The following is a 19,334-nucleotide window of genomic DNA, read 5'->3' as shown; positions in this document are numbered from 1 at the left end:
AACTTTTTTTCCCTAGTAATCCATGCCAAATTTGCATCCTTTTTTCAACATCCTTGGGATATTAACAAGCTTTGTAGATTTCCCTAGTGAGAACTAAGACAAAATAAAATATAGTTCTACATATTTTTTTTTAGTTGGGGGAAAAAAGTGCAGTGCAAGAATTTTTTCTCTAAAAATGGCATTAATAAAAGGTTTGCAGGTCAAAGATCATTAACTTCCCAGCTATCAGGAACAAGCAGAGTTGTTAAAAAAATTATTTTTTTTCCACATTTTTTGTAAAGTGGTACTTCATTTACCCATTTTTGTGGTTTCAATCTACTTGCACTGACAAAGACTATAACGTAACTTGGAGCCAACATTTTTGGCATGAAAAATTACCCATTTTGGCAATGTGGATAGCAGTGGAATTTAGACCACGCACAGCTGCAGCTAGACAAATTTACCAACCTAAGACGTTTTGTAAAACTAGACACCCAAAGGAGTTCAGGGAGGAATCACTTGAATGGATAAAACTACCTTTTATTCCTCATAAAATATATGGTACATCTTTTATTGAGAACTAATACATTTTCCAAATTAGATTAAACAGTTTGAAAGGCTGCACAGCTTGTCAAAAAAGGCCATGGAAGGTATGTGTCCATGCACAGTCATTTAATGTCACATATTGTTATATTTACTGCTCCATTTCACTCACTTTCCCAGAACCTACATTTTGCGTGGTACAAAGTGAAGCAAATTGGAAAACATATGCCAAGCTGAGATGGCCACTGATGACAGTTGTGCAGACTTTCCACCCTCTTTCCTTGCAGAGTTCAAACAATATGGCTATATTTTTTCCTCTGATGCAGGAATGTGGTCGGCAGAGTGCTGATACAACAGCCAATGAAATAGAGGCTACTATGTTTACTACAGTAAGACTTTTAATGAGCTCTAACTCAAAGTCATGAAGGACATTGGTCTTCATTGTGGCTGTCTGACGGTAGACTACATTTGCATTGTATGTTGCCAACTCCATCAGCTGGATAGTCAACTTCTTATACAATATGTGCGTTTTACTATTCATTACATGCCTGGAGTACTTGGTCAATGCTAGAGACTTTGGCCCTGCCATTCGGGCTGCAGCCGGTGGCCCTGTACTTTCTTGCAGCGGTCACTGAGGCCGCGGGGAGTTGCCGCCTGGAACTCATGTTGGCTTCCGCATCATCCTTCCCCCTCCCGTGCTACTGCATTCTCGGAGACTGCTATCTTCTGGTGCTAGTGCACCACCTTGGCAACCTCTGAAGATCCTGCTAAAGCCTATCAGCCGTGCATGCTACTTTTCTGCCTGCCGCTAGTGCCCCACTGTTCAGCCACTGCTAGTCTACGGTACCTTGGCCTCCCTGTCTGACTGGATCCTAGAGCTTAGAGGTGTGTGTGGCAAATTGCTTCTACGTCTACACTATTTGTGCCACAGCCAGTGAAAGTACACTCCCACGCGCCCTGCATCAAACTCTAGGGAATCCGTTGCTGCACAGTTTTAACACGACCTGCTGCAATCAATTTCAAGGACAGCTAGTGGGGGTGAGATCGCCCTAGCTCGGCGTGCCCAGTGCGTGCTCCTGCTGTGTCCATGTGATCACTGGCACAATTCCAGCCAGCCCTACTTTCAGGCTTAATGTACAGTCCGGACCACACTTACACCACTGCCTTACACAGTGGATTGAGACAAATGCACTATTCCCCCCACTAATCTTATCCTCTCGTCCACCTGTTTTCCAGTTGTGGTATATGCTGACAAAGATGTTTTTGTAGTGGCGTATCAACCTCCGTTTTCATCCACTTGACTGGGCCTACATGTGCTACACACTACCTCTGTCGTGCAAGCGGGCCCAAGACACTGTTCTATTCCTCTTGGTCACTTGAAGCTGCCTTACTGTCACGCAACATCAACACTTCTGCCTTCTCACTCTACCGCCACGCCACATTTACAGTCATCAACGCCCTGCACATGGAACCACATCTGGGCTCTGCGGGTAGGCTGCTTTTGCTGCTGTGTATCGCTACTGCATTTGACATAAGCAAGCAGGCTCACCCTCATCACTCCTGGACACGCAAGGGGTACTGAGCTGACCGGCCGGCACATGGGTCACCTGCGGTCCAGAGATACGGGTGCACCCTCAGGCTAATCTGTCATTTTCTGCACAATGTCCGATGCCACAGACCCACCTACTCACCCCAGCGGAGCCACACTGTCCGTGTATAAGTTAGTTATAGTGTGGGCGGCTATTGAAAACTACAGAGTCCCAGTTGCAGCAGGTTTCACTCTTTTTCGTGCTGAACACCAAAACTTGCCAAAGTGGGTGCATGTGATGGAACAGTCACTGGCTACTTTGCAACCCAGGCACAAGCTACAGAAGCCCACCTCAATCAGCTCCCAAATAGAATTAATATCCGCGAGGATAGAGCATATGACGCAGAATGCTGCTCCTTACACAACAACATGAGTTGTGGGCCTTACAGAAATGCAGAGGGTCAAGACCCATTTGCTATATCGAACAATGGATCAGTGGATTTATCACTCAGTCTGCCCTCTCACAGTACTTTTCCATAGAGAAAACGTATCATGTACCCTATCGTAACCTACCAATGGTAGTCAAACCAAGACCACTGATCTTCAAAGTACTGCTCTATCTGTATCATGACATCCTCTTTCGAGAAGCTCAGTAGATGACCGTTCTTATTGTAGACAATCTCCATGTCATGTTCTTTCCGGACTACAGTCTGAAGTGCCAAAGGGGGTCATTGCTCTCTGGTAAATGCCACCTGCTTGAGTCGGATGTAAAATATTCCCTCCTATTCTCTGCGAAGCTTAGGGTCCTGGTAGACTGGAAGTCTCATTTCTTTACCTACTCCAAGGAAGCATGGGACTGAATTGATGCAAAAGGCCCTGCATTGCAGCACCTTTCTCAGACCGGAGAAGGGGCACAGGTCTCCCACGCAAGGACTGTCGTAGGCAGAGGCACGGAGAGTGACCTCCAAATGTTAACTCCATTCCTGACCTGGAGCAGATGATCCAGGAACAGCGTCATGCATTGCATATGGCCTTAGTTTCCGGGAGCACACATCCCACTTGGACGTCGACCGGGAATAGGTGGGGTCCTCTGGTGAAGACAGCTTATCTACCACCTGGCCTTCCAAATTGGACGCAGTACTGTCAGAAGTCACTCCACAAACCGCTGATGTACTCATTTGAAACTGCAGCTCCTAAAATGTTATTCCCTCGCAACAGCTGGCCCTGCAATGCCCTACAGATCCCCTGAAGGGTTGCTTTGGCGGAGATCTTTTATTGGTACTGCTGTATGATTGAGGGTGTGAGATAAAGGGTTCTGGAAGAAGGATGAGTAAGTGAGTGAATGATCTAACTAGCTAAGGGATACAGGATGAATTAGGTTTAATATATAGGTTCCCTTGCCAGGTTAAAAAAACCTGTAGGTTGTGTGTTACTAATGGGGGGTAATGGGCCTCAGTAACTTTCGGTGAACATGTTTTGCGCCGTCTGAGTGGTGAGAACGATCCCTTGCGTTTCTTACAGTGATGCTCCTGAAGAAGGGACACTCCAGTGCCGAAATGCATTGGGCTTAGTTCATCTTCAAGAATGTATTATTTTATGTTTCATTATGTCAAACAAATTAAGTAAATAATCATTGTTGCCAATATTTGTTGTCCTATAAAGAGAACATTGAAAAACTTAAAAATTCTTCTACATGAACATCATTTTAAATGTTTTTGACATTGTTGAAACTATTGTACATTGCATATAGTTGTGTATGCTCGAGTCTAGCTGGCAGGTTGTCAGGCTAGCCCTCCTTTTTTCTGTATTTACGCGGTGTGAACAGATGTTGAGGGGATTGAGACACACCATGGAAGTGGAACAAGAGACTCAGAGAATAGACTCCCATCCAGTCTTTAGCCCTTCCCGCTGGGCGAGCGGGGGTGCGGATTACTCCTATAAGATATGGGATGGGGGGGATGTGAAGAGCATACAAAAAGTTATAGTTTAAATTTAAAAAAAAATTATCTATAACTTGTTACAATTTCCTGATCGTACTCGAAAGGTTCAGAACTTTTCACATACATTTGAAGTATTTAAACACATTTTATTTATTCCCACTTTTGAAAAAAAAAAGTCCTAAATATTTAGGACGCTGTTGGAAGCAACACTTCCTGGTTGGCGTAAGGGATGCCCCCCAGTGAAGCAGGAGTACCGCTCCCATCAAGGGTGGGTGATTGCACTTGCTGTATAACCTATGCCCACCTTTGGGTAGCTTGGCACTGAGCAGTCAGGCTTATCTCAGACGCAATGTGCAAAGCAAAGGCACAGCAGTCACTTGCAAGAAATACACTGGGCGTCACAAAAGATACTTCACACAGGATGTTTGTAAATAACGCTTGTAATCAACACACATATTCAACACAAATATCCAATCATTATGGCATAAACATCAGGTGCTTTTGGGCATAAAACACATTTGAAAAAATTGCTAGGATTACTAGGTCCACTCGTATTGTTATGATATCAATAGTATACACACTGTGGACAATTTCTAATCTAACCCCCTTCCCCCTCCCCAGAGAGAGAGCACCCTTGTGTGGTGCAACATGCTGTCCACCCTAAACCCACCCTAGAATTTCTGATCATACAATCCCACACAGTTATAGGGTACACCCCGGCTCACAATGATATATAAAAAAAATATACATACAAGAAATAGAACACTTTTTAGCAGCACCGTGGGCCGGACTCACATGGGTAAACCCAGTGTCAAATGTATTGGTGCTTTTGGCATGAAATCAACGTATAAAGCAGCACTGCCTTTCCGAGTCATGAAACACAGGCGGTCTGCCCACTATCACTCCCAATGTCACTCTGCACCACTTCACGGTGCGACAGGTATCAGCCCAGTATGAACGTAACACTCACACACATATGCAGTAAGCACCCTAATGGGGGGGCTACTGGTACCCAGCAGATCAATGGATAACACCCTGCAGAATCTGTGGCCCCAGTCTCCCTCCACCCTTTAGGCCACCTCCCGATTGTTCTATACCTCCGGGTGAAAGGTAACTAGCCCCTCCCCCCGAAAACTAGGCTGCACGTAGCAAAAGTCACACTTAGTCTGGGTCCTCAGGAAGCAGGTGGGGATATGTAGCAAATTTTAATTAGGAGGTAGACTTAACAAGTGGAGTTCAGCAGCTACTTCATAATTTCACCCACAGGTCTCCAAACACAAAAGAGTCACGCAGTCCTGCTTCCGACTGTTTAGAAATTGTTCCTTCAACCCAGTCAATCTCTCTCGCTACTACTTGGCGCCAAGGTGTTTTTTGGAAAGGCCATGTGTGGAGAGTACAGTTGGTCCACCGTGATGAGGGTCAAAGGGGAACTACAGATGAATGGGGAGTAACACAGGGGAGCCTCTCGATCGGAGTAGGCACCCTAACCGGTACATGTTGATCAGAGTTGTGCCTAGGCAATCCGGGCACAGCATTTGGTGTGCATTGGTATGGGTCGTACCAGACACTTCACGTCTCAAACATGAAGAGTTGCAAATTCACCCACCCATTCAGCCATGTGGGGTCCTGCAACTAGTGAATCCTCTCACAACCAACCAAAAAGACATATGAGTGTCAGAGTCCCTGCGGTACAGGAATCACATGCCTTAGATGCAGGCAAGATTACTGGGACTGCGCACTAGAAAATCCGGTCTCCAGACACATTTCTTAATTAAATGCTCACACCTCTCTGCCCGTTGCGATTTAGTAGCCGATCGGGGTACTTGAGAGGGCATCGTTCTCCTTATGTCACAGGTAGATGGTGTAGGACCCTCATAGGAGATCATTGATGTTCCTGAGATCTATGGGAGAACAGTAGGGGCCGCCAATTGTCCCTTGAAGAGCACACTTCAGGAAGCACACTCTAGCAGGTCTTCGGCCCAGGCCAGCCCCTATGGCCCCTTTAATGGCAGTAATCAGCCATGTGCACAAACGAGTCCTCTGACAACGTGCACCACATAGTCTGGGTTCCTTTAAGCTATCTCACCCTTCGCTGAAGGTTGGCACATGTAGTTATACTGTTGTGTGTCTTTGAAGTTAGGAGTGGTTTAAGGAGTTTCCCTCTGCACCACAGATGTCTCCCCTCAATTGTAGTCCTGTCTGCCATGGGCCGTGGAATGTAGATCTTAATCTTTAGTCGGCCCCCAGAGGTCAAATGTCAAAACCTCTTCTTCCAACTATCCCTTTCGGCCTTCAAATGGCAGAGGTCTGTCGTTCTAGTGGTATGCCAATAGTTTATGTCAGTCGCTTGGTAATGCACATATGTGCTCCCTCGACCCCTGGTGTCCACCAAAACCAGGTGCCATGGCACACCAGGCTCTTTGCGCATAAACATTTCAATATTCTATAAGCAGCATTTCAATGCGAGTTGTGCCAAAACCTTCTATACCGCTGAAAAGGGTTTGGCATGACGAATCCACTAATAGAAACATCATGAAGCTGCTCCACTGCAATCCAATTTTGTAGGCCAGAGTGAGTTCAATCTCTTCCCCATGTTAACCAATGGAAAGAGCAAGCCTCATAGGTAGTGAAAATATACACGTATTCCTCAGTATCTGGGCGCATGTGCGTTAGTGCAGACACAGACCTGCAATGGCAGGTCGCAAACATAGTCCTCAGCACCAGGGGTTCAAGTGCACCCACTGAGTCTGCAACAGCAGACTGGACACAGGTTTACTAATATGGGTGTCCATGTGCAAGCTCATTACTGCAATGGCAGGCTGCACATACAATCACAGGCACCATAGGTGCAGGTGCGCGCACACAGACGCCTGCAGTGGCATGCTGCTCATGAGTTTAACCACTATCGGTGCCAGTGTACACACACTCGTCTGCAATGATAAGCCTGGCTCATGGGCTTACCCAGGCTCTAGAGCCTTAGGTGCGAGTGCATGCAAACCACCATGCCCGGGCCTGCCATGGGTGCAAGCGCACTGATACAGACCTGCAACGGGAAGCCCTATTCTGGTGTTAGAATGCCAGGGTTGCAGGTATGCACTCAACAGCCTACGATGGCAGGTCATGCACCTATCCAAAATGCCATAGGTTCCATGGTGTATCCTCAAGCCTGTGACAGTAGGCTGGGCACATATTTGAAACATCATAAGGGCTGGTGCGCACACCCAGGCCTGTAATGGCAGGCTGGGCACCCCACGGGTGCAAGTGTGTACTCCCAGGTCTGCATTGGCAGACCGGTCACTGTTTCAGAACACTGTGTCAGTGCCTACTACATGTAGGAAGGCGCATGCACTTCCACACTGTCTTCACAGTGAGGTCGTGCCCTGAGGCCACAAAAGAGAATCTGCGACACCCCAGGTGTATTCTATTGGACGAGGCAAACTCCAAGACAGGGGAAGTCTCACATCAGGGGTTCCTCACTACCTCCATATGTACCCGCCCAGTCTTCAGCCTACCCCCCCCCAACCCCCCCCACCGCCCCTGCCCCCCTACCCCCCACCCCTCCGTGGCGGCGGTTGGCTGAAGTGTAATGAATGCCAAGCTAGTCAGGGGCCCAATGGCGCCATACTGGCCTGCAATGGAAGGCCCGATACATGGTTGACAGGCTATCTGGTGGGTGGCACACTCAGACTCAGTGCTACATCCCACTGTTAGCCAGTGCCACACCCACCCGGTATCTGTGGTGTACCTGTTTGAGGGGAGAACAGAGGTACGATACCCAAACCCATTTTGTACACATCCCCTGCCTAAAGCGGGCACGCACACCTATCCTCTGCAGTGCAAGGGGAAAGTGCCCAAATTTCTAAGTCCATTCGGAGAGTTGGCAAAGACTAGGAGGAAAGAGTGAAGGGCAATGTTCAACAGACTTTGTACCTTGTTTCTGTTGTTTTAAGTTATGTTACCTATAGAACTTGGTAGTTAACAGTTCAAACTTTTTTTACCTCTCCAGTCATTCTTGTTTCATGAGTAAAGATGTGTTGTCACATTTTAACAATTTATTCAGTACATTTCACTCCACTTAAAAAAATGTTGAAGACAAAAGTGCTGAAAGCAAATAGGGGTAAGTTATTTGTGCTTAATTTTCAGCCTGACATTCATGTTAGAACTCAAACTGTTTGCGTAAATGTTGGCTGAAATTCTGGCCACTAACAATAACAGGTATTGGCAAAGTTAATAGGTGGTGCCTGTGTGAAAGCTATTGACTTTACCAGTGTTTTTTTTAGCTATGATGTACATCAGAATGTCTGTTGTTAAATATGGCTAAAAGTTAGTGACATGGCGTAGAGTGGAGTGGCATACAGGAGAGTGTTGTAGAGTAGAGCGGCATAGGTAGGACAGGAGTAGTGTAGAGTAGTGTGGCATAGATTGGGGTAGTGTAGAGCAAACTAATGTGGAGTGGTGTAGATTGGCATTGTATGGAATGGAGTAGCATAGAGTATAGTGGCATTTAGTTGGGTGCTAAAGAATGAGTCAAAGTGGAGTGGCTAAGTGTGGCATAGATTAGAGTGGCTTAGAATGCTGTAGAGTGGGATTGTGTGGAGTGGCAGTGAGTGGAGTTGAGTAGAGTGGCACTTTGTGGAGTGGCGTAGAGTGGAATGGAATGGAATGGAGTGGAGTGGTGATGTATAGAGTAAAGTGGCATTGAGTAGAGTGGGATGGGGTGGTGTAGACTGCAGTGGGGTGGAGTAGCTCAGAGTAGTACAGGTGAGGGTGTAACTAACAAACGCTGCAATAGAGATGGCAGATAGGGCGAAGGCAACATAAATAAGAAGCCGTATGCCGGAGTTAAAAGTACGAAAGCACATTATACATCCAGGAATAATACTGAACCACGTACAACATTAAAAAATATAGCAGTCCAAAAAGGCGAGGAAGAACAAAAACGAGGAAGATCACATGTACTTAATTCATGCGTTGGAGAGGGGCTTACACAAGAAAGGAAGGTAAGCATGTGGGAGCTAAGCAATCGAACAATTGCAAATTAAAGTGACAACAAAAAATACTCATGGTTTGTTGTGGGCGGGTTGTAAGCCCACGGAATTATAAACAATGTCTCTCAGCACAGCTCATGAATGTGTAAGTGAGGCCTAAAAACTAAAAAGTACAGTTTTCAAGCGGGTTTTCACTGGAGTAGCTGCAGTATTTTTGTTAGAATACAACAAAAATATTCCCTTTAAACATGATTTCATATTAACTTGAGGCTCGGTTTTCTTTCCATGTAGGACTGCTCATGCAAGAGCGAAAGGTGATGCTGCGGACCAAGCTGCACAGGCTGCCCGCCAGGAGTCTGAAATTGCACGAGCAGTTGCCAGAGATCTTTCACCCACGTTTCATCAGCCTGGTAATGTTTAAGTCCTATATGTTTACGTGTATCTACCACTCTATGATAAAACAAAGTATAATAACTGAAAATCCCTGTTACCCAATTACATTTTGTTTGGGTTTTCTGGTTTTATTTCAGTAGCTGTAATACAGAAACATCACACATTATTGCTGCACTGCTTCTCCAACCAGTAGCTCGTGAGCAGCTGGTAGCTCTCCAGCTACCTGTTAGTAGCTCTCTTGTGTGCAGGCCAGCCTCCTAAATCAGAAGCTTTAACTTGGCTGACTTAATATATGTGTGCCAAAGTTGAAAAGTGTGTATTTTTCAGAATTTATACGCTGATCATTGGAAAAAATGGTGGAATTTCCAGAATATATTTAAAGCTGATATTTGAGTAATACACCATGGGGCATTGGGGAAACTAATTATTCCTAGTGTTAGAGGTATGGCTGACTTGTATTATCCTTGTGAAGGCATACCATATTGTGAAAGCTTTTTTTTTTTTACATTATTGTTGGCAAATTTAATTGATGAATTGAGGTGATTACTCATGTTAATAGGGAAGCCACTCATTTAATTGTGTCTGCTATTACCAATATTAATGGCTGGGGGTGATTTTACTGGAATAAAAGTAGCTCTTGTCGCAGAAAAGGTTGGAGACTCCAAATAGTTCGGCTAATGAGGGCAACATCGGCAGCTCACACAAAACATCTAACTGCGAAAATCAACAGAGTAATTTTCTCAATAAAACGATTGAGCCAATGCCTGACCAGCCCCACAGCCGAACCCATGCTAAAGGTCCTCAGGGCAAAATTAATTCCACACATCAACTACGGACACCTGGCATTTCCAGAAGCTCTAGACAAACTCATAGCTGCTGCGCATGTCAAAGCACCCAGGAATGCTAGAAATACGAGATTACGGCTGGAACTAGAGCTTGCCAGACCGGAACTGGCCCTCCAGGGAGACTTAATAAAGTTCTACATCAGAGTCCTTAAAGCATCCCATAACACCCTAAAACATCATTTGGTAACAATCTTCAAAGAGGACTCCCCCTGGCACACCAAGCTGGACAAAGCGATAGAGGAAGACTATTTCGATCAATGTTTAGTGTCTCTCACAGAAATTCTGCATAAGGCATGGTTAAACACCGTGAGACGGCAGGTTCGCTCCATTTCTTATGAAAAGGATCTAACTGCACTGCGAATTAATAACCATACGAAGGCATTGGACGAATCTTACATCCTGGGGAAAGTCCAACCATACCTAACGGAAGCACTAGGGGCCCAGGCCTGCAAGAAAATTCTGTTCATGAGACTAACTGTCCTTAGAATCTGGGATTTTAATCCAGCATGGGCACGATCAGATGAAGCAATTTCATGTCGCCTATGTAACTACCAGCGGGAATTTTGGCTCCATTTATTGTGTTGTTGTCCGAAACTCATCAATGAACGACAGAGGCTTCTTTGTCCCATCCTAAGAGCCCAAGGTATCAGAACATGCAAGGATGCTTCAGGTTGGTGCTTCTCGTAAACAAAAACACACCATCTTGCAAGAGTGGGAACATTTATTTTTCAAATTGGCCAAGCTCTAAGTGCTACAGAACATAAAAAAGGTTTGTCCTCAAGCTCTTAAAATCAGAGTTGATAAACGCGTCAACTAATGGCTTCCCTCAAACACCAAGGAGCAAAGAAGAGCCTACTTACCACTTCAAGTGCTCTGCCTGGAACCCAGCAGCATCAAAATTAAGCACTGGGATAGAAAGCTGGAAGGTCCTTGCAACACAAGATTGACTGTTGGAATGTTTTTTTTTGTTTTGTTTTTTTGCTTTTCACAGTAGGCACCGGGAAGGAGGGAGGAAAGGGTGGGTGGGGTTTTAATTTTATTTTTTAATTTTTTTTACTGTAATGATTTTAATTAATCAAACGGTTTAATAAATAAATCAGACTCCAAATATAAAGCTTCAGAAGAGCATTCGGAGCCGAGTATAAAGAATGATTTGTAAATTGTGTTCATTTGGAAGTGCAAGGTTGAATCTTTTTTTGTTTGTATTGCTGGGGTGTTTAAAGAAAAGGGAGCCGGCAGTACGGAAGTGGCAAAACACATTGCTGGTTCCTTCTGTCACCAATTCTTACCCTTCCTCCTGAGTCCTTCTTGTGCATGCTGTAGGACCTGCTGTTGTAATCATCCCATGTTTATTTCCATGGAATTCAAAAAGCTTTGCTACGTGGTTCATCTTCTTTTGTCCTTCTTCAGTATTTTCCTCCTTCTCTGCCTTTCTCTACTCTTTCTACTTCCCTAACCTTTTACTGCTGTTCTAGGATCGCCTGCTATCCCCTAGTTTTCAGTCCCTCCTTCGCATCATCATGCTCTCTCTGCAGTCAACTCTCCAGCAGATGTTATGCTATTGTTGTCTAGCATGTATCTAGTGTGCAAGTACCACTAGTCGGGCATCATAGCACTTTAACTGTCCATAGCGAGTATATGTTGGCCTGATAGTTTAGGTGGAAAGCTGTGTAGTTTGTAAGTTGTGTACGCAAAGATCTGGAAGTGACAGGTGAGGTCCTGATGTGGTGTGTAATGTTGAAGTGAATCTGACGCTGCTGGTGTGTGTGCAAATGTTTATAGAGTTAAAGCATATGAATAGACCACAATTTGTGCAGTATTTATTTTACGTACATACCTATTAGAAGCATTGTTGCTTACTGTGTGTGCCACCAATCCTAGATAACGCATGTAGGAGTAATTTAATGAGTCGCCATTGAGTATTGGGCTAATATACTACTTTCCCTGGCTCCTCTGACTATCTTCACTCATGTAACTCTGCCTCTGGCTGAGCTCATCCTAGTTCTGATACCTAAGTCCAGGTTTCTTGACTAAGGTCTTTGAAACATAAGCTTGCACTGCCCCTGCATGTCTGGTATCTGTGTGTGAAGCTTGCATTCATTGTGACTGATATAATCGTTCTCTAAGTGAAGGAAGGTTACACTGTTGCTGCACCTGTTTTGTCCACGTATAAGATTGGCTGCCGCAGAGTATGGTACCCCTACTGTCTGTATTAGAGAATAGTCTGTGCTGCTGCTGAGCCTGCTATGTGTGCTTTATTGAACCTTGTGCAATTCTTTAGGGTCCTAAACGCCAGTATTTTGTAGCTTGAGAGGCATTACAATTGTTTAGGGTACATGTAAGTTTTCATAGTTTCTCATACATTTTAATTACAGATGGGTGTAAAGAACGAGTGTTGTGGTCAGTCTGATATTCATGAACAACATGAAACTATAGCATCTCAGGATAATCTGGTTTGATTAGGTCCCTCGACAATTGTTCTTTTACAGGTTAAACAAGTGCTTGGATTGCTTACCGTTTAGAATAGAAGGAATCTGATTTTCTACTAAAAAGGCATTGTGTTTGGAATCAAACCTGAAAAGCCAAGCCAAGTGTTTGTTCTTCGAAGAATACATGTTATCCAGCTGCTGTCTCTTGTATCTTGGCTTTGATCTCTGTATATGTTCATGGTACACTAGCAACTGTGTTTATCCCTCAGTCCAAGGTCAAGACTCTCCGCTGTTATTTTGTGTATATTTGTAGAGCACACAACTCACCTGGGACGGTATCCTTATGCTGAAGCAAGAGCTGTAGCTCTAGCCAGAGTCACAGCTAGGGGAAGAGCCAGGTTTCGGTTTCTTGCAGAATTCTAGAACAGCGGAGAAAGCTGTGATGTGCAGGAGCAGGTTGCTTTAGGGGCGAGTTAGGAGAAGACGGGCAGGAAGGACTAGAAGACAGGATACTTCTGAGATGGACAGGAAGGCGAGATATTTCTGTAGTCTTGTTCCAATACTGGCATGAAAATATGGTGATGGAGGTCCTGCGGTGGTGTGTGATTGGTATGCTGAAGTTGGTGAAGTTGTGGTCAACAGCCAGATGTTGGGCTTGTCTATTGTGATGCTGGTGAAGATGAGGTCCAGTAGGTGTCCGGTAGCATGTGTGTGGCTTCCACTCGCTGTGGGAGTCCAAGGTCAGACAGGTCCTTGAGGATGTTGGTCATGTTGGGATGGGTTGGGACCTCCAGGTGGTAGTTGCAGGTGCCGTAGATGATTTAGAGAGATGCAGAATTAGTCCAATTAGAGTGACCTAGTAGGAAACAAGAAAGAGTTGCTTTAATCTGGGGATTCAAAGTTGCCCACAAAGATGCCATATTTTAATCTACAGGAAAAATGTTAAACTTGTAAATAGTAGTCAATTTACCTCACCCCCAGAGAACCTATTCTGATAATAACTTGTGTTCCTCAGGTACCTTGCATTCGCCTATAAACTGTTTTGTAGCTGGTCTCAAATCCCTCTCCTGGCTCCTTTACAAATTTTATCAGATCAGGAATTGGAGGGAGGGTTGGGGTGAGGATGGTTCACAAGAGGATGTAGAATCACAAACAGTCATTTTGGAATTGGCATCAAGGGTTACTTTCATATTATTATTTCTCATTACTCTTAGAAAACTCCTGAATTGCCCACCTTGCTACAAGCAGTCTACAAGACCCATGCGATATGAGATTAGTATGAAGATAATGTGTTCTATTTTATTACATCTAATTATTCTGTCTCTGTGAAACGTTGGCTTTTGCCAAGTTGGACAGTTGAGACCCAAGAAGTGTTTCTGTAAAGTGTGGTATGTAAGAGCCCTAAGACACCCCTCAGTTCCACAGGTTCCTTAATAGCATGATATCTCAAAACCATGAGCCTGCTGGTGTTTCTTACAGCACTTATTTGCCAAAGTTCATTAGTAGCATGCATACTGTTTGTCGCCTAATTTGGAGGAAAAATACATGATTAATAATCATTTCTGAAAATATGTTTTCAAGGGGTTGGGTGACTTGCAGGCTTCTTGCCCTACATATGCATTGAAAGTCTAGTCACTTACTGTGACTTCCGTTCTACAGTGTAACTGGGTTACTGATGGCAGTTTTTATCAGGACTGCCTTGCCACTAATGAGAAGAACAACGTTTCTCTGTATAACTTCTGTACTTTTAATGAGGTACAATTGGCAACATTCAGCAAGAAGACTGTGTGGCATTTGTGGGATCATTAGAGTTTACTGCCCTCCTGGATGTCACATGCAGAAAATGTGAAAAAATGTATTTCTTAAGTAAACATAAAAAATTGAACAGAGAAAAAAGGAAACCTGATTGTTCCCATTAACTAAAAACTTCAGTTTTTGTCACAATCTGCAGCCAAGGCCATCTCCGCAGTCCCACCAGGAACGCTCCTGCACTGCTCCTTTATGCACTGAAGCAAGTGTATTAAGGGAGACTACACAGGAAGTAGGTTCAAGCAGGTTTATTCGTAAGAAGGACAGCTTAACAACCACAGGTAGCCAGAGATGTCTTCATCATCAGTCCAGCAGTAACAGTCTGCCGTCAAGGGAAAACATTCCAAGTTCCTAACACTCTACTAAGTGACATGGGAAGGTTCCAGATGACATAAGGAATACCACACACCTCCCCCCCTTTAAAAAAAAAATAATAAAAAAAATAAAGCCTTGACAGAAACAAGATAATACAAAAAGAATTTAAGTTCTAATATAATCTTTAAACTTTGAAGGAGCACATTTCACGCGCTCACTATGTCTTAATGAAATATCTTCACACTCTACATTTGATTGGTTGTCTATAGCGACACACGGAACAGGTCGAACATCAGAGTTAATCACATCAGAATTATTTACAATCACCTTTCCTAAATTGTCATAAACCTCATGCATACCAGAGAAACCATCTGGATTATGGTCTGAGACAAGTTTCTCTGGAAGAGTAGTTTTTTTGAAGTTTCTCTGGAAGAGTAGTTTTTTGAGAAGGGGCAACAAAGGGTTTGCATAAAGAAATCCTTCTTAAATTCCATATTGTCCCCCCTTCGACTCTGACAGCCTTGCTAAAAATTTCAATTACTTTGACAGGATCAGACCATCTAGAGACATTCTTGTGAAACAAACCACCCATTTTTACACGAACTCGATCACCAACCTTTACACTGCAAGTATTATACTTCTTTTTAGCAGAATGCTGGATCATTTTTTCCTGGTATTTCCCAATTTTATCCCTCAACTCCTTAAAATCTACCTCGTAGGGAGAATCACCTTTTAACCACCAGGGTAAAAGCCGAGAGCCTGGTTTCCTCCCTCGCAATAACTCAAAAGGGGATAGACCAGTGACTGAATTGGGAGACAACCGATAAGTTAATAAGGTTGCTTGAAGTGCTTTCTTCCACTTCAAACCACTTTTAATAGCCAGTTGGCAAGATTCTTTGATGACTCTGTTGAACCTCTCAACTTGGCCGTTGGCCTGCGGAAAATAATTAGAGGTCCTTTTGTGAATAATGCCACAATTTCTGAGAAAACACTCAAACTAATGAACTGTGGGCCATTGTCTGAGATACGTTCCTCTTGTAAACCTTCCCTAACAAATATCTCGTCAAGAAAATCGATTACGTGCTCTGAGGAAATTTTCTCAACAATTTTTAATTCAGGCCACTTAGAGAAGTAGTCAATTAGAACTAATGCAAACATTTCCTTACCGGACTGATAACTGAAAGGACCAATAATGTCAATTGCTAACCTCCGCCAAGGACCAATAGCGTATTCAATAGGAGTAACATCAACAGACATACTCTTCACAGATTTGTCACTCAAAGAGCAAGGAGAACAATTCCTGACCCAACTATCTACCATGGCATCAATACCGGGCCACCAGTAGTGTTCCCTGATCCTTCTTTTGATGGTGGACATCCCCATGTGCCCTTCATGTGCCAATTTGCAAATTCTTTCTCTCAAACTTGTGGGAGGTATGATTTTATCTGATCTGACAATGATGTCTCGACATAACATTAAATCATCCTTAACTTTATAAAACGATCCCAACTCACCAGAAAGCTTCCTTTCTTCAGGCCAACCTCTTACCAAAAACTGCTTAACTTGATTCAAGACAACGTCATTCTCCATAGCTTCTGACCAATCCTTTTCTGAAAGAATCAAAGAGCTCTCTTGATCTGAAATTATGTTGACATCTGCAAACGATTACGCAACATCACAATCAATGCTGTCACCTACTTCTACACTAGCTGGAAAACGTGACATGCAATCCGCATGAACATTTAAGCGTCCTGGAATATACACAACCTCACAACGGTATTCCTGTAATTTGGCCGCTAGTCTCGCTAAACGAGCAGTAAGAACTCTTCCACCACCAGCAGCTAACATCGTGATCAGAGGCTTATGATCAGTTCTCAAAGAGAATTTTGTCCCCCACAAAAATTGTCTGAAATGCTGAGAGGCCCAAGTACAAGCAAGCAATTCTCTCTCAATAGTTGAGTAGTTCTTCTCGGCGTCACGTAGGGCTCGAGAAGCATACGAGACAACAAACTCACCAGATTTATCCTTTTGCATTAAAACAGCCCCTAGGCCAACATTGCTTGCATCAACATAAACGATACATTCCTTACCCACAGAGTAAGGTTTCAAAAATGGGGCCTCAACAATTTTGCGTTTCAAAATTTCAAAGGAATTCTCTTGTTCTTTGCCCCAGACAAATTTTGCATTTTTTTTTTAAAAAGTATCCTCAAAGGATGCACAATGTCAGAATAATTTTTAACAAATTTACCGTAGAATTCAGTCAATCCTAAAAAGGAAAGTAACTGTTCTTTTGAGTTGGGAGAAGGTGCATTGACAATATTTTGGACATGATTAACTTTGGGTTTGATTCCACAACTTGATATTCAATGTCCAAGGTACTCAACCTTGTCTTGTCTGAATTTGCATTTGTTATATTTCAGAGTAAGACCCTTAGATCGAACTTTTCCCAAAACACAAGTTAAATTCTCATCATGTTCAGTATGGTCTTTCCCAAAAATCAAAATGTCGTCTTGGAAAGCTATGGCCCCCTTGCAGTCCGTCAACATTTCTTTCATAAGGCGCTGGAAGACGGAGGCTGCACTTGCCAACCCGAAAGGCATGCGTAAGTACTGAAACATGCCCTCTGGGGTAGCAAAAGCAGTTAATTTCCTTGAGTCTTCATCTAATTCTACTTGGTGGTAGGCACTAGCCAAATCAATTGAAGAAAACACAGTAGCACCTGACAATGCGGAAATCAACTCGTGTATATTTGGCAGAGGATGTTTATCAATCCATAGTTCTTTATTGAGACTGCGCAAATCCGCACATAAGCGAAGTTCGCCTGAACTCTTAAGTGAAATTACAATAGGCGAAACCCAAGGGGAAGATTCAATTGGCTCTATTATATTCCTTTTTACTAAGTCATCTAGGATTTCTTTTAATTTGGGTCTATAGGCTAAAGGAACATTTCTTATCCTATGCCTGACAGGAACAGCATTATCATTTAAGACAATTTTATGTTTGAAACCAATATATTTTCCCAGTTTGTCATTTAAAATTTCAGGAAAATTCTTGAGTACACTCTTAGTGAAATCAGTATTGCTAGATGTATTCAAAGTTAAGTTAACTAACGAGTCAGTAATGTGCTTTTCAAACCGGGGCTCATCAACATAAACTGGTGGAACAGAATTTGGATCCAACTTGATCCCTAAAGCACGTTGATGGGGCCAACCAAGGATAGAAACACCCTTGGTAGCAACATAGACCTTTACTCTGATATCCCAGTTCTTAAAAAACAACTTAGCCCAAAAAAAACCCTCTAATGCAATCTTTCGTCCCGTATACCCACCAGGATATATGTCTGGACTTAAGAGTTCCCTCTTATGCCACAATTGTTCGAAAATATTCTTACCAATAATAGTGTACCATGCACAGGAATCAACAAAAATGTCAATAGGTTTGTCATCCATAAAAATTGTACAAGAAGGAAAATTATTTTGAATACACTCATCAACAGAAAGTATGCAGTTCAGACTATTAAGAACTTCTTCTTCTTCAGGAGAGATATAATTAATTCTCTGACCAGATCTGCACACATTGCCAAAATGGCCTTTCTTTTTACATTTGATACAGATTTTATCCCAGGCAGGGCAACCTTTGTAGTTGCCAACATGGTTGGCACTACCACATCTGTAACAGAATATTGTACTTTTCTTAGTAAAACTCTTATTATTGCTAGAATTCCTTACATATTCTTTCTTAAAGGTAGATTTAGCATTAAAAGTGTTCGAAGTAGGATGACCGGACTGAGTTTTAACAATGGCTACTTCAACCTCAGGAACATTTGTTTTCAGATTTTTCCCTCTAATTTCGGATACAAATATTTCAGAGTGTTCTATACCCTTAGCTATGTTCACTACTGCAGCAAGAGTAGTCTCCGTACACAACCAAAGCCTTTCTTGGATCTTTTTGCTTTTTGTTTTCATCATGATTTGGTCCCTGAGAACTTGTTCGTATGATATAGTTTCGAAAGAACAAGTGCAGGCAAGTGAACGTAGTGCCGCAACGTAATCCTCAATTGTTTCATCCGGTTTCTGTTCGCGAGAGTAGAATTTGAACCTTTCCATCACAGTATTTATCCTTCTACCAAAACAAATTTTCATTTGCTTAGAAGCTTTGTTGAACACATCCATATCGCCTGCATCTTCCAAAGGTGGTAGATTATTGAATTCTTTTATTCCTGCACCACCAAGACAATGTCTTAGAAGAGCAAGTTTACTTTTTGCTGAACAATCCTCCTTTTCTAAGACATCCACGTATGCCATAAACATGGGAAACCAAAGATCCATTCTATAGGGGGATCGCCAGCAACTTGAAGAAAATGAGGTGGTGCTGCAATGTTAGACATCCTGTAAATAAAGTTTAATTTTAACACAATAAAAATAGTACAGTATAAATAAATAAGTAAGCAACTCTATATTCTTCTTTTTCTTTTTTTTAAAAAGGTGTGCAAATCACCGTGGCAAATTGCAATGATGTTTCTAAAAGATGTGCAAATCACCGTGGCAAATTGAAAGTTTTTTAGT

The 19,334-nt window shown here is 43.1% G+C and overlaps 1 protein-coding gene across 1 annotated transcript in view; it reads left to right on the top strand.

Moving 5' to 3' along the window:
* The window catches only part of JPH1 (junctophilin 1), a 588,508-nt gene that overhangs the window by 337,647 nt on the left and 231,527 nt on the right, over window positions 1-19,334 (top strand). The window contains exon 3 of the mRNA XM_086965899.1: window positions 9,270-9,388. Within this exon, the coding sequence (XP_086822025.1) occupies window positions 9,270-9,388 (119 nt within the window). The remainder of the gene's footprint in view (window positions 1-9,269; window positions 9,389-19,334) is intronic.

The sequence above is a fragment of the Lissotriton vulgaris genome, chromosome 4_1 (assembly GCF_964263255.1).
Source record: "Lissotriton vulgaris chromosome 4_1, aLisVul1.2, whole genome shotgun sequence".
Taxonomy (NCBI): Eukaryota; Metazoa; Chordata; class Amphibia; order Caudata; family Salamandridae; genus Lissotriton; species Lissotriton vulgaris.
Note: the sequence above shows the minus strand (reverse complement) of the source record. Positions and strands in the feature narration are given on the sequence as shown.